The sequence below is a fragment of the Tachysurus vachellii genome, chromosome 12 (assembly GCF_030014155.1).
Source record: "Tachysurus vachellii isolate PV-2020 chromosome 12, HZAU_Pvac_v1, whole genome shotgun sequence".
Classification (NCBI taxonomy): Eukaryota; Metazoa; Chordata; class Actinopteri; order Siluriformes; family Bagridae; genus Tachysurus; species Tachysurus vachellii.
In genome coordinates this window covers 20,865,462-20,882,023 of record NC_083471.1, presented here as the reverse complement: position 1 = coordinate 20,882,023, position 16,562 = coordinate 20,865,462, and the positions used below count along the sequence as shown (strand labels likewise).

Below are 16,562 nucleotides of genomic sequence, written 5' to 3'. Positions count from 1 at the left end.
GAAGGAACTCGGCTGGTAGGTTGTTCCAAACATCTTGGAGAACTAACCACAGATCTTCTGTAGATGTCGGCTTTCTCACATCCTTCTGTCTCTTCATGTAATCCCAGACACACTGGATGATGTTGAGATCAGGGCTCTGTGGGGGTCGTGCCATCACTTCATGCTGGTTTGAAGGCAAAAGGTAGTAACACCAAATATTGATTTGATTTAGATTTTTCTTTTGTTTGCTCACTTTGCATTTTGTAAATTGACAGAAATAAAAATGTATTATTTATATTTCTGAAAGCATTCTTTGTTTACAGCATTTTTTCACACCTGCCTAAAACTTTTTCACAGTACTGTATATTTGCAGTTTTATGTATTATATACTCTGGGCTGCATTGGGGTCATTTGCCAGTGAACCTGCTAGAGCTTTAATTACTGTAGATGATAATATTTGAAATTGCGCTCAGAGAATCTTTTTTCTTAATATAAAAATGTCTTAGATTCCAATATTATGCCTCTAGTTGGAGCTCTTTCTGACCTAAAGCATATTCATAGAAAATTTAAAAGGGAAAGTTATTATTAGTGAATAATAACTGTTGACATGACTATTATGATTGAAGCATAGTGCATGACTATAATGACATCACTATGACACAGGACATGACTATAGTGACATCACTATGACACAAGACATGACTATAGTGACATCACTATGACACAGGACATGACTATAGTGACGTCACTATAACATAGTGACATCACTATGACACAGGTCATGACTATAGTGACATCACTATGACATAGTGACATGACAATAGTGACATCACTATGACACAGGACATGACTATAGTGACATCACTATGACATAGGACATGACTATAGTGACATCACTATGACACAGGACATGACTATAGTGACATCACTATGACACAGGACATGACTATAGTGACATCACTATGACATAGTGACATCACTATGACACAGGACATGACTATAGTGACATCACTATGACATAGTGACATGACAATAGTGACATCACTATGACACAGGACATGACTATAGTGACATCACTATGACACAGGACATGACTGTAGTGACATCACTATGACATAGTGATGTCACTATGACATAGTGACATCACAGTGACATCACAGTGACATAGTGATGTCACTATTGTCATGTCACTATGTCATAGTGATGTCACTACAGTCATGTCACTATGTCATAATGATGTCACTACAATCATCACAGTGACATCACAGTGACATAGTAACATAGTGCCCCTTCCCCCTACCTACCTTTGTAACATTTCATCTGAAAGCAAAGTCTTTCTGATGCTTTAATTACCTTTTGAAAGAAGGAAGCTGTCGTGTTTGCAACTATGATAATGAGCGCTTATGAGGATCAGCTAAACACTGGATCTCCGTTCACAGTATAGACTAATTAATTTGCACAATTTTAATAAACAATCTATGGTTGCATCTCAGTCTGTTTGTGTAGGGATTTTACATTTTCACACCCATAAGGATGATGCTGAACAAAACAAACTGTGATTGGTTGCTTTAAGTGTCAGTCAGATTTCCTCCTGGGGTGATCCTGGGCCAATAAAAGCTGTTATGGAGTCCAGACCTTCTGCCATCAGTCTAAAGGTCTGGATATGTGAGACCACTAAATTCCCAACAGCATTGGCTCTGTTGTGTCTGTTATTGCACAAAACAAAGCATTTTCTAGACAAATTGTGTTTACAGGGTATGTGTCTCTCAAAGCTAACAGTGATTACAATCATGTTTCCCTGAAAATTTTCCCAAAACATTGTTCATTCTGATTATTTTGTCAACATAATTGAATCACTGCTGATGCAGCATTATGGTTTATTTAATTGTATCACTCAGAGGCTGTCTATAAATTATATGTAGTTATGTTTGGTCACAAAAGAATGAGGCATGATGCAGATGAAGAGATTTAGTGCTTTAGTACAGAACAGCACTTTTATTTATCTACGTAATTTATTGTTCACTAAGCTATTTGTGTATGTGTGTTATGTGTTTGTTTTTTTTTATCAGTCTTGGTGTTATAAATATCCAAATCAATAAACATTTAATAGACAGGCAACATTTTATTACTGTGTTCTAAGAAGTATTTCATATAAATATAGTCATTTATAAATATGTTGGAGTTCATGTAAACATATTCAAAAGAAAAGATGCAAAAGTTCTTCTTTCACAAACTGCTCACAGCTATTCAGGATGAGCTCTCGGGTCATTTTTATGAATCATGTTCCATGTGAAGCCCAGAATGGGTTATAAAAATATTTACAGTAAATGTGGTTACAAAATCAAAACCAGTGGTTTGAATTGACAAAAAGAAATCCACTGCAAGTCAAAGACATTTTTGTTCACATAACTTACCAAATTATATTGAATTTTATAATTTGGAATTTTAACATGTAGTTTGGCTAGGTTTAATCTAGCTAGTATGCTAGCTAACATTATATAAGGAGGAAAAAAAAGATTGAATTTGGCATAAATAATACAAATTGATATATATATATATATTAGATTTATTCTGTATAACTATAAATATTACTTAACGATATTAGCTAGACAATAATTACCCACAATTTGTTTATAACATTGTCTCAGATGATCAACTAGCATCAGAGTCGGGTTTAATTCTAATCGCATTATAATAAATGTACATATCTATGCTATTAAGTTATTTAGTAATTTGTTGTTATGGCTCTTTTTCTTTTTCTTTTTCTTTTTTTTTTTTGTGGTTTAAAAGTCATGAATGAATGAGAAAATAAAAAACTTCTGAAGACGTTGTTTCTAGTAGCAACATCCCCTTGTATTGACTGTGTCCAGCAAGCAGCTGACGGTGATTGATTTTAGCTGGCGTTTCCACTGAAAGGGGATCCTTGTGAAGCGTTGTGGGAATGCTTTGGCTCACTGATCAATGCTGTGGGTAAGTCTAGTCGCAGAGCATCAGGCCAACATGGTGTCCAAATAGCTTCCAACCTGCTTCAGCTCATATTCCAACCAGAAAAACAGATCCACCCTACTAGAAGGTTCATGTCAATAACTCTGCTTCTTCTTATTATTCTTATAGATAGATAGATAGATAGATAGATAGATAGATAGATAGATAGATAGATAGATAGATAGATAGATAGATAGATAGATAGATTAAAAATCATTTGCAGTGTTCATTATGTTATACATTAGACAGTAATTTACATAGAGAGCACTTACACAAACAGCAATAATGCTGTCAGAAATTCAATGCCAAAAAAATAATGAATTTAATGATAATGGTTAATTAACTCAAATATTTTTTCAAGGCTTTTAAGTGAAAGTCATTTTAATTGTGGTTGAATGCTGCCACCTACTGAAAGCAAACATACAGCTCATTTTATATAAGAACTTGAGGGTTAAGGACCTCACTCAAGAGCCCAGCTGTGACAGGATTTAAACTCACAAGCTTCTGCTCAGTACATCTTAACCACTGAGTTAATACAGTGTGGCTTGGACAGCTTTTATTTTCTTTTGAAAGGACTCTCCAGTTTCAGCTCCACTGTAGCATTATCTATTAATTTTATCCGTATTGCTTACTCATCCCAGGGTTACAGGGAACCTGGAGCATATCCTAGGAGACTAGGGTACGAGGTGCAGGACACCCTGAATGGGATACTCAGAGGAAACCCTCAAAGTAAGTGAGAACAGTCAGGAATCGAACCCCCAACCGCGGAGGTGCAAGTCAAACATGCTAATCATTAATGCACAGTGGTTAAGGTTTTTTCAATATTTAGCTTGACATTATCCACTTGTGAAGTCTTCAGAATGGACAGATTTCAGATTTCATTCAGTAGCATGTTGGTTTTTGTGGAACAACAAACTGAAGAGAAAAATACAGTTGAAGAAATAACTGTTAAGTGGTAACATGTTTGTGGATGTTCCCTAACATTAAAGAAATTAGTGCTGTGTTCACCTATAGAGGAAAAAAAAACACTTCAGGTCATGTTGTTACTGGAAAGTACTGAACTATTTTTGGCTATAACAGCATATTGTATTCTAAGGTTGTACTTAACCAGGAACAATGACTGGTTTGTTTAAATAAACTAAACATACCTGAATTTTACATACTTTACTTTGACTCTGTTTATGACTAGAAAACTGGAACAGATTAAACTTAGATCTCAGAGCATAAATGTTAAAAAGCATCATTTATTCATCTTCTACCGCTTATCCGAACTACCTCGGGTCACAGGGAGCCTGTACCTATCTCAGGCGTCATCGGGCATCAAGGCAGGATACACCCTGGACGGAGTGCCAACCCATCACAGGGCACACACACACACTACGGACAATTTTCCAGAGATGCCAATAAACCTACCATGCATGTCTTTGGACCGGGGGAGGAAACCGGAGTACCCAGAGGAAACCCCCGAGGCACGGGGAGAACATGCAAACTCCACACACACAAGGCGGAGGCGGGAATCGAACCCCGACCCTGGAGGTGTGAGGCGAACGTGCTAACCACTAAGCCACCGTGCCCCCCAAGCATTATTTAGTTGATCAATAATTTCCAAATATAAATTGATCATTGCAAGTGTTCTATATTAAAAAGTGTCCGGAATGATATTGATATGTTAACATTTCATATAGTGTGTTTTAAGCTAAACGTTTACATTTCGTTCATATTAACTGATGTAGTAAACAACTATAATGCTGTTGAATTCTCAATTTAGATCACATATATTTGATTCATGTCTATAATACTGTAGCTCTGATAGTAGTTCCAGCTGAGAGGCAAATCACAGGTTTATATTAATTTGCTCATTCTAACAGGTTATTGTTTTTATACGTAGTAACAAGAGGCTTGTATGAAGGACCTTTCATAAAATGGTTAGGATTTCTGTGTGAAATGTCTTCATGATGGTGAAGTTGTCTTAATACTTTAATTTAAAATTAAAATACATTGGGACATGGTGATACAAGAAAATAATCAGCTTTTGTGGCAGTGACATGCATTATTCTTTATTATTTGGCTTAAACATTACTGCACTCATCAAAGTAATATTCAAGCTTAACATAAGCTCAGATCAGTGTGTTAGAGAACTGGACATCAGTTCCAGTCAGAGAGACTGAACACAGTTTGGTGATTTCTTTTCTTACACACATTAAACATGCCAATTAACTGGTAAAAAAAAATGTACCAGCATAATTTTACCACTAGATGGCAGCGCTGTGTCACAAGAATTTTGCCACAGACAAATTTAGTAAAAATAAACAATGCTTTAAATTTTATATTGTTTGTATTTTAGTTGAAAAACTTAAAATAATAAACATTTTGCATTTTTAGTAGCCTTTTTATGTATTTTTTGTTTTTTTTGTTAAATTAGGTGATAAGTGATAAGATTAAACACACACACATACACACACACGCACACACACACACACACACACACACACACACCAGCTCAGCTTAGGCCTCAGGAGGTTAAAAATAGCCACACTACAAAGTGATTATAATAAGCAGCTGTTTTGGCATTGGGCTGATTTTTAAATGTTAATTTAATGACACTGCTTCAGCACTCTTTTAGTTAAGGTGGGATTGCCATAATGTCTTTCCAGCTTCATTCAATATACAAGACGTTTCCAAGATAACACAAACGCTTGACTTCAACACTGTATCCAAATGAAACCTTTTTTGAGAGCCACCATACACTTAAGCTTTAAAATACCATCATACACTTAAGCTTTAAAATACCATCATACACTTAAGCTTTAAAATACCATCATACACTTAAGCTTTAAAATACCATCATACACTTAAGCTTTAAAATACCATCATACACTTAAGCTTTAAAATACCATCATACACTTAAGCTCTAAAATGAGCAAAATAAACATATTTTACATTTTGCACAAATGCACATTATATGCTATAAAAACAAAAGCTAACAGCTACTCATTTCATCAGATTTACAGAAAGAATATTCTCAACATCAGCACACCATGCTATGATTTATATTAACACCAAACATAAGTGACTTCAGCTTGCTGTTCACATAAAGACCAGATGAGGGAGCACCACACTTCAACTCATTTCATGTAATATTTTTAAAGTCGATACTGATTTCTTTTTTTTTTAAAGCTGACACTGAATTTCATCTTGCACAACATACCTAACATAAATAAATATGTATTTATTTATTTATGTTTGTTTGTTTGTTTGTTTGTTTATATATTTATTTATTTATTTAACAAGGTCCTAATCCTGTTCTAACGAGCCACAATTCAGAAGAGTTTTACATTTACTCAAATAACAAACACACTGCATGCAGTTCATCAGTTCTGTACAGCTGGATCAGATGATTTGGCAGCAAGAAAGCTGTAAATGTGTTGAACGGTGTAGGATTCCTTTCTACCAAACATGAGAACCCAGGAACTGAAAAGCATAGATAAAGCTATGACAAAAAGCTATGTTTTAAAGCTACTGTATGTGATGTGGCTGAGATGTGTTGGTGGTTTTCCTCCTGTAACACTTACACTTAACATTGTACAGAAAAACTCACTCGTTGTGCTGATGTTTTGAACGTTACTCAAGTAGGTGATTCCTGGAGACACACTGGAATGTGTTGTTGATGAGAAAAGGACAGAAATACTTTGTCTTTAATGGTATGGTTGGAGTAAAATAATGTGATACGATATGTTATTATTTCAAAACCACTACATTACATAAAACCATTACATTAAATAGAATTTTGCATTATACTCTTTTTTTCTGCCAAATAAAAACTTTTAAATAATTTGTCAATACTCAGACTTATACTATTTTTGGGATATGACTGATTTTGGATGTAATATTTAATTTCAGGTACTTAGCACTCAGTGTAAATTGGTTGCATCGAATTATTGCTCCCTTTTTTTAAAAAACATATTCTCCATTTATTGGCAACTTTCTCTCCTGTTGTTCGGGTTTATCTAGGCCAATTAATGTGGGACAGAAACGTTCTATGGCACAGAACAAGAACTAGGGAACCCTGCCTTAAGCAACTCATTTGGACCCTAATCTACTGCACTACATTGTGGGATTTCAATACAAAAATAGTTTGTAAAAAGAATGTATTAGGTACGTTTTGGCCATATTAGGATATTTTTGGATATAGATATAATTTACACTTACATTAAAAGACTAACTAACTAGCTAAGCTACCCTGACTTACTCAATTCATTCATTCATTCATTCATTCATTCATTCATTTTCTACCACTTATCCGAATTATTCTCGGGTCACGGGGAGCCTGTGCCTATCTCAGGCGTCATCGGGCATCAAGGCAGGATACAACCTGGACGGAGTGCCAACCCATCGCAGGGCACACACACACACACACTCTCTAATTCACTTACCCACTCACACACTACGGACAATTTTCTAGAGATGCCATTCAACCTACCATGCATGTCTTTGGACCGGGGGAGGAAACCGGAGTACCCGGAGGAAACCCCCGAGGCACGGGGAGAACATGCAAACTCCACACACACAAGGTGGGGGAGGGAATCGAACCCCCAACCCTGGAGGTGTGAGGCGAACGTGCTAACCACTAAGCCACCGTGCCCCCTCACTCATTCATTCCTCGCTCAAATGTATAATGCAAAAACCTTCTCTGTTTCTTTTGGTTGTGTTCATTTTGTCTGCATTTCCTGTCTCCTTTTCTCTTTGTTCAAGCATTCATTCATTCATTCATTTATTCATTCATTACATTTTTTTTCATCTTCAGTAATTGCTTTAGTAACAGTGGATTTGATTGCTGTGAGTTGTCCATGGAAGATCAACAGGCAGGCAGAGAGAAAGACAATTTCACCCATTCATTGATTCATTGCTTTATTTACTTTATTAATGTTAATTCATACATATACTTTCTATTTTCTATATTTCCATTTGTCTTGTTTTTGTTATATGCCTTATTTGGGATTATTTTTCCTTTACCTTCCTTGCTTTCTTCTTTCTGTCATGTGTTTCAATGTTAATTTTCATCAGAAAAGCTAATTAAGTATCTAACACAGCTTGAGAAACAGAGCAATTAAATGTTTAACTCTATTCTTATTTTAAGGAACCCCTAAAGTTCATCATTAATTTTTTTTCTCTGGATAAATGTCTAATTTTCTATCTGTCCTATTATATTATTATTATAGGGTCTGTATAACGTTCTATAAAGTTTATAGTGTCTATATTATTATACTATTTCGTATTCGAGTAATCCGAGATGTTGTAGTAGTGTTTGCATTTCAGAAGGGGGCGCAATTTCACCAGAAAAGCCTTTTCTGAATGCCTTATGAACCACAGGACTGAAAAATGAAGCGTGGAGGCTTTTTGCCCGGCGGCTGTTAGGAAATTGAACATGATGTTTAAGTCTAGTTAAATCTCAGCAATTGTGAGAATTCTTCTGAATTCGATTCCACAGAATGCTACACTTTGTGAGGCAGTAAATGATGGCAGTGTGTTTCTCTTTGCATGGGAATAGAGCAGATAAGATCCAGTTGGACTTTGTGGACAAACTTTTTTCCCTGACTAGTTTCTCTTAATTTCTTTGAATATGTGAGACAATTTTTTCCCACACAAACCTCCATAGTTTCCATAGTTTCCAGCTTGTAATAAGGTTTTAAGGTTAGTAACCTCAGGCTAGCATTAAAATGACAGAATAGGAAACTAGGTCGAAGTGATCAGATGCGTAAAAATGTCTTCTGCCTTTTTTTTTTTTTTTTTTTTTTTTTCATTTACTGCTTTAATAGGTTATAAATGACCAGTTCAGCATTAACACAAATAAACGCATTTATTTATTTATTTATTTTTTTTTTTATTATTATTTTTATTTTTTGGCTACTTTAAAGGTTCTTTAGATTTTCTCCATCTTTCGACCTGGAGATGATTTTTGGCTCATTGTCACCTTTTCATTTGGTTATTACAAGTACATACAAGTTATTTGAAGATCAGCCTACGATCCACATCACATCCGTTACAAGTTTACCATCTATTAGCCACCACTTTGATGTCAGACCTTCAGAAAAAAGTTTCAAGCAGACGTCATCTCATTAGGACTGAAGGGAAAAAAAATAACTTCAGGATTAAAAAAAAAACCCAGTCCTTGTCCCCGCCCCCAGAGAGGAAAACTCCGCCCACTCAGCCAGTCGGCCCGAGACCCCCTTAAACACTTAAAAAGAGGTGGATCACACTCACGCTCACACATACATAGCCTACACAAGCCTTCATTCAGCACTGCCTTCCTAAGAAGATTAGGTATTTTGCGCTGAAGATTGTCTCCATATTCTTCCAGCACTTTTTTGCCCTGATCATGTTGAGGATGCTAAAGCGCGTGCAGCTTGTGTTACTCCTGTGGTTCTGTCATTTCATCCAAGAGCAAAAAGTGCAAGGTGAGTACTAACTTCTGCATGTCATGTCACGGGGATGACAGTCTTTCTTTTATTGTTTATTGTTTGTTTTTCCCGTCGGGATCTTTTAATGGCAAATTTTGCGTAATGCATTAATTAATGCTGTGCAAAAGTTTTGGTCCTGCTTTTTAAATGTCAGTGCTGGTCAGAGAGAGAGAGAGAGAGAGAGAGAGAGAGAGAGAGAGAGAGAGACAGGTGCGTGTCATGCTGCGTCTGATGGATCCAGAAGAAAATGAGGTTTATATAATGAACAGATAAAGAGGACTTTAGGCCGGTGTTTGCGCATAAAGTTTTGTGTCATTTTGGAACGCAAAGCATTAAATATCAGTCATTAATTGAGGAAAACACTGACCACAGATCCATAGCGCCATTTGGGAATCTCAGCATTCCGAGCTGAATGGGAATCATGTGCAAGCATGTCAGATGTGCAAAGGATTCCAAACGATTTCGAGTTTAATATCAGACTCATTTTTTTTTAATGACTGATGGGCAGCTTTCAGTGCATTTTTCTATCCTGCTCAGAAGCCTGGGTTCTTATCCAACCAACATCCAAACCTGGGAAATGATTTAAAAATAGTATGAAGAAGAAAAAGAACATTTGCATTTTTTTCCTCATTTGATGCTTGAATGCAGTCGTGAAGTGACGCGATCCTGTAAAGAAAAGTTTGATGAACCCTGCTGGGACTGAAGGCTTTAATTGGACTGTCTGGCGCATGGACTCCCCGAGGCACCAGAGCTGCGATATTAATAAATAAATAGGGCATTAGGGTAGCGTGTCTCAGCTGGATTAAAAACAGCACTCAGATTCATATTTATTGATCCACAAAATGCTGTTGTTTACGGATGAGAGAATTGCTTAGATCTGAGCCTAAACAGCCGGGTGCATGAGAGGTGAGACGGTGGGGAGCGCAGACAGAGCGCGCAGGAGGAACTGGAGTCTAGACTGGTGCTCACATTGTTTAAATGGGCGGCATTAACCTCATTAACCACAAATTATTCCTGTTTGATCATCTCGGGAACAAATCTGGAACATTAAGTGGAACATTGAGTTTGTTTGGGATTAAAGTGCTCTTGTTTAAAAAAAATCCGAGTACATAAATCATCATTTTTTATAAATGAGACAGCGGGGGAGGGATATGTGTGTGTGTGTGTGTGTGTGTGTGTGTGTGTGTGTGTGTGGTTTGGGCGTCTTCCTGCCTTTGCTGGAGTATTGGATACAATAAGACGTTTATTTTAGTAACAATTGATAGCAGGATGCAATGTAACGAGTATGACAACTTTGATTGCATTAGAACTAAGTCCGAACGATCTGGCAACCCTGGAGAGTCAATAGACGGCGCGGTTAATACAGACTGCACGTGTTGTGTCTGGGTCAACGGCTTCAGACTTTAATGCGACTGGCTGTTTTTTAGCTCCCACCTTCACCCACCCCCTCCTGTTTTTTTCTTTCAGCTGGGAACTGCTGGCTCCAGCAGGGGAAGAACGGCCGCTGCCAGGTGCTCTACATGCCAGGCATGAGCCGTGAGGAGTGCTGCAGGAGCGGGAGACTGGGAACCTACTGGACCGAGGAGGACGTTCCCAACAGTACCCTGTTTCGCTGGACCATCTTTAATGGAGGGGCACCCAACTGCATGCCATGCAAAGGTGCGAGTGGGAGTGCACTGGCAAATAATTGAATGCGCTACAGGAAACATCTCACTGAACCATTCATGCTCGAAAATATAAACTAAACAAACACCTCTGAAGCAAGATGCCTTAAGGCATTTCTAAAGATCTCCAATGTCTTCCAAGAATCTAAAAGAGCACCTGGAGAATGTGGGCAGAAATTGGGAATATTTGTTTAACTGAACAAAGTACAGTATCTGGACTTTGACCTAAAGGTTTACATAAATGGAAAAACATCCAGAAAAAAATAAGAAAATAGAAATATTATGCTACAGCTTTAGACAAAAAAAAAGATGTCACAGTGTTTACTCATTTAAGTTTATTTCTATGAAATGATCTGTTCACTTTCCGTTCACTGCCTTTAGATTACCCAGTGAGATCAAACTAAACCTAATGAGATTTTCCACCTTACTGAATTCTAGAGACGTGTGAGAACGTGGACTGTGGACCTGGGAAGAAGTGTAAGATGAACAGGAGGAGTAAGCCACGCTGCGTCTGCGCCCCTGACTGTTCCAACATCACCTGGAAGGGGCCGGTGTGTGGCTCCGATGGAAAAACCTACCGTGATGAATGTGCACTCCTGAAATCGAAGTGTAAAGGACATCCCGATCTGGAGGTGCAGTACCAGGGCAAATGCAAAAGTGAGTGTTAGACTAATGTTTGTTTGTTTCTTTTATTAACTTCATGGCTTCAAGGTCCACAGTTTGAGTCTGAACCTGTGAGGAATGTGCTTTGGAGTCTCTGATTTTTTTTTTCCAGCTCCTAGAAAAGTGGGTAAATGGATTGGTGACACTAAATTGCTCTTAGGTGTAAACACGTGCATGCATGATGTCATGCATGATATCCGTCCCCCCTCCCCCCATAAACCCAGAATAAAACATCCCTGGAAGATAATTGAATGAATAGATTAATGAATGAATGGATCAATGGATGGATGGATGGATGGATGGATGGATGGATGGATGAATAATGATCTAATAAATCAATAATGTTCCAGTTTCATTCTGTGGGTCCTACTCTGAGCATATGACTTTGAAACCACAGAAAAATATGAAAGAATAACAATTGTTTAATACAAAGCAGTGCTGACATACAAGAGAGATTTTCAAGATTTTTGGCAGCTCGTTCACCCACCATTCAGGGGGGATTGGAAAAAGCCAAAACGTATCTATCCAAGATTACCTTCTGTTTTTTCCTTTCTCTTTCCTTCAGAGACATGCCGTGATGTGCTTTGCCCTGGCAGTTCGACGTGCGTCGTGGATCAGACCAACAACGCCTACTGCGTCACGTGCAACCGCGTGTGTCCCGAGGTGACATCACCTGATCAGTACCTGTGCGGCAATGATGGCATCGTTTACGCCAGTGCCTGCCACTTACGGAGAGCCACGTGCCTGCAGGGCAAATCCATCGGCGTGGCCTATGAGGGCAAATGCATCAGTGAGTGACATGGTTGGAAAAATACTAACGTTTCGATAGCTGATCTTAACGCCAACATTCCGAACCAGTCCTGACCTTACTTACTCCCATGACAATGGCTTGCAATTATTATTTTGCAAAGAAAAGTCGTGGGTGTCTAACTGCTTGCAGATGTTGGCCACATCAGCCTATCTCTCTTATTACAAAACGAGTGTAACTCACTTTTTTGTGCAACCTTTACCTCCCGAGCGCTGTTAAACAACAAGTATGCTCGTCCCTTTTGCCTCATGTGATGTAGATCCAAAATAAAGCATCTGTTTTCTGTTTTTGCGGTTCCCGCGAGCCCAGTCGTCATCTGTATAAAACGGTTTCTATTCCGTTTTTTATTTTCCAGAGGCAAAATCGTGCGATGATATCCAGTGCAGCGGAGGGAAGAAGTGTCTGTGGGATGAGCGACTGGGACGCGGCCGGTGCGCAATCTGCATTGACGAGACGTGTCCCGAGAGTCGCGCGGACGAGGCGGTGTGCGCGAGCGACAACACCTCGTACCCGAGCACGTGCGCTATGAAGCAAGCTGCATGCTCCATGGGCGTACTGCTGGAGGTTAAGCATACAGGATCATGCAACTGTAAGTAACCTCTAGCCAAAAAAAAGACAATCCAGTGCCACCATCACACACTTCCAGCATCAATCCTCTTGCTTTCTTCGTAAAATGCATTGCAACCCAACCCGCTGTCCAGATCTAAGAGAGGACTCAACATCGGAAGTGCATGACTGACTTTATACAGTTATTCTCACTTATTATGAATATTGTGAAAAATCACAGAAGAGTAGCTACTAATTCATACAACTAACAACAATATATGAGCTGACTATTTTTCCAGAGATAACACACTGTAACTTTTGATTCTCACTCCAAGGTTGCCAACATTTTACCCAAGCAGGCTGCCTATTTTTTGTTTGTTTTGTTTCTTTTGATGTAGGTATTAGAGACAATGCAACATGAAATCACACCAGCTTGTTAATTCCATAATGCTAAATTCATGATAATCATGTAATTATTATTATTATTTTCTTATTTTTACTGTTGTCTAATTTTTTAATTTTTTTTTTGCTTTTGGCTGTAATCAATCATTTCAAAATGCACTATGTCACCATATAACATCTATGCCAATCTGTACAAGGTTTAGAAAACAATAGCATCCAAGCATAAGGTGGTTGTAATGTTGGTGCTGGTGCATAAAGCTTAAATTGAGTTATTTTTCTGACATTATAGACTACTTGTTAGCAGGATTACAGCCCTGAAATCAAACAAACATACGATCTGTGACATTCCACTTCAATCATAATTGGGAAACACAATCAAACAATCAAAAAGGGACCAAGTTTACGATCACCTTATGGAACCTGCACCGTTTTGCAGGAATAGGCAAAAAACAGTGCTTACATATTTACAACTATTTGTGTTTGAGTAGTGTTGTTGTGAATGTCTTGTCTTACTAGGATATAGTGAGGGCCTGGAACCAGACAAACTAACTTTTTAACCATTTATTCCAATTTGGCTAAAGATTAATTGTGTTCAGAAAGTCTGTAACATCTCTGAGACATCACACATGGTTCCAAGTCCTTATAATGGACTGCATATTCGTTTTTTCTTTCCGTTTTTTTCTCTGTGTATCTTTTCTTTCTTTCTTTTTTTCAATTTCCCATTGTAAAGAATTCTGTAGAATGATATACCTCAAAAGTGTGACTGGTTTGCTGAGGTCAGTCTAGAGCATGGGAAGAGCTTCGTGCACGGTGTCCAAAATGGAAAATATGAACCAATAAGAGCCAATCCTATAACGCAAGAGCACTTTTTTTTGTTTTGTCCTCTTACAGGAATCTGCGAAATTAGAGCTGAGCCAATGATGCCCCCCCCCCCCCCCCCACACACACACACACACACACCCCACCCCCACACAAATGATCAGAACTCTCTTGTACTCTCTGTCCATGATTACGTAAAGCTTGTTGTGTAATTAAGTGTGAGGGCAGAATTGCCTTGTTGCCTAAACACGAACACACATACAAATACACACTATACAAACACACACAAAATAAAATAATAGCTGGCAATCACAGAAGGAATACACAAGCATTCACTTAGATTCTGCGCTGTTGTGGTCTTTATTCATACAACAGCTACCGTATATTCTCCCATATAGCCATTACGGAAGACCAGGAGGAGGACAACGACGAGGAGGATGATGAGGATGAGGATGAAGACCAGGACTACATGGCTTCCGTCCATTTATCACCAATACTGGACGGATAAACAGCCATCAGCCAGGGGAAAAGTCCTGTGGCAAGGAAAACCATGTCCACACTGTACAAATGTGTATGCTAATTTATTTTTCGACGAAAAAAAGGAAGTATACATATAGTTCAGTCTGATAGATGTTTATTTATGCAGTGTTTCATAATTTATACTTTTTCGATGTCTGACGTACTATCTTGATCATGTTATTTTTGTGTTCACTTGGTTTTATTATTATTATTATTATTATTATTATTATTATTATTATTATGAACTATATTTGTCCAAAGAGAAGCAGTGTTATTTATTGTGAATGCTATAGAGTGTAAAGTGTGCAAGTCTTCTTCAAGTTGTAAATTGCATTCCCCTTGCTGTAAAAATCCGCTTATCGCTATCCGTTCTACTATCATAGATGTTTATTTCACACTTATCTGCATGTCAGCCTGTGTGTTTATTTATTGGGAAGAAAAAAAAAACTGTCACTCTTTAATGTAAATGACATGTTCCTGGTTTTGTTTACTCTTCAAATTGACCAAATGGATTTTCCTCAACATTTCGCTCTACAGTGCAACGTGGTAACATTTCATTCACGAACCAGTTCTCAAGAAAAAAAAAAAAAAAAAAAAAAAAAAAAAAAGATTTGTCTTTTATGTTTTTTTTTTCTCCAGATTTTGGTGTTTTGTCTTAGTTGTATGTATTCAGCTATTCAACATTGTCTGATATTTTATTGTAAAGAAAAAAAAGTGCCACTAACACGTTTCTGATGTATGATCATAGCCAACGCTCTGCTCTATAAGACCTCCGTCTGACTGAGCTGATGTGATGTAGGACTGAGTATCAACATACTGAACAGTATCGGTTCTTATTGTTTGTCATTTTTAAAGTACATTTTTATTTTCTGACATCACAAAATAGTTATAAATATATAGTTTTGTATTTTTTTAATGTAAATGTCATATGTATATACAAAGTTTGATGGTATTTGTACAGATATGAAGAGTGAAACAATAAAAAAAAATAAAATGAATGTGATTTTATCTTGGCGAGTTGGAGCTTTTTTTTTGCTTTGTGTAAACTGTTGCTAACTTGTGATTTTAGGTTGGATTTTAAAAACTAAACATGCTGGAATGGTATTTGGGGAACTTGTATATAGAAATCTCACTAACTTAATTACCATGTGGTGTTTCAGCCAGCTTCAGAATTATTGGTGTACTTAACGATTGTTTATATATAGAAAACTTTAAAGGCAAACGATTGGACAGAAAACTACTTACAAATTCTCCAACAAATGTCATTCTCAAGAGACCTCACCGTATCCTTGTCAGGGTGTCTGGATACTGAGTGTATCCTGGGTGGGCAGCAGTTCAACATAAGGCATCATACATGCACTCATTCAGACCTAGAGGATATTTAGACCAACTATTGGCAGAGATTTGTTTGGCTGAGGAAACCAGAGAACCCCAGAGGAAAGCTGGCAGACATACATGAAGAGTAACCCAAGCTTGAGATCAAAGCCAGGACTCTGGAGTTGTGAGGCAGCAGTGCTACCCACTGCACCACTGTGCCACCCTCATTACAGCTTTCCTTATTAAAATACCTGGCAAAATATTTATTTTGCCTAAAACTATGCCATTTTAAAAAAAAAAAATAAAGTTTCCAGTAATTTTCTTGTTGTTTGTGACCAAATATGAGGTTGCACACATGTTAAATCCTTTGGTCATCCATTACCATGAGGAAAAACAGGAAGC

The 16,562-nt window shown here is 37.6% G+C and overlaps 1 protein-coding gene across 1 annotated transcript; it reads left to right on the top strand.

The window, feature by feature from the left end:
- Window positions 1–9,231: 9,231 nt before the first annotated feature.
- Window positions 9,232–15,851, top strand: fsta (follistatin a). Its single transcript, XM_060883520.1, has 6 exons — window positions 9,232–9,419; window positions 10,890–11,081; window positions 11,525–11,743; window positions 12,315–12,539; window positions 12,913–13,146; window positions 14,723–15,851. Exons 1-6 carry the CDS (start codon window positions 9,341–9,343, stop codon window positions 14,830–14,832), a joined length of 1,059 nt encoding a protein of 352 aa, XP_060739503.1. The 5' UTR covers window positions 9,232–9,340; the 3' UTR covers window positions 14,833–15,851.
- Window positions 15,852–16,562: the final 711 nt, after the last annotated feature.

Coding starts and splice junctions, on each gene's coding strand:
- fsta (XM_060883520.1), top strand. CDS start 9,341: ATGTTGAGGATGCTAAAGCGCGTGCAGCTTGTGTTACTCCTGTGGTTC. Junction 12,540..12,912: donor CTATGAGGGCAAATGCATCA/GTGAGTGACATG, acceptor TTTATTTTCCAG/AGGCAAAATCGTGCGATGAT. Junction 13,147..14,722: donor GCATACAGGATCATGCAACT/GTAAGTAACCTC, acceptor TCTCCCATATAG/CCATTACGGAAGACCAGGAG.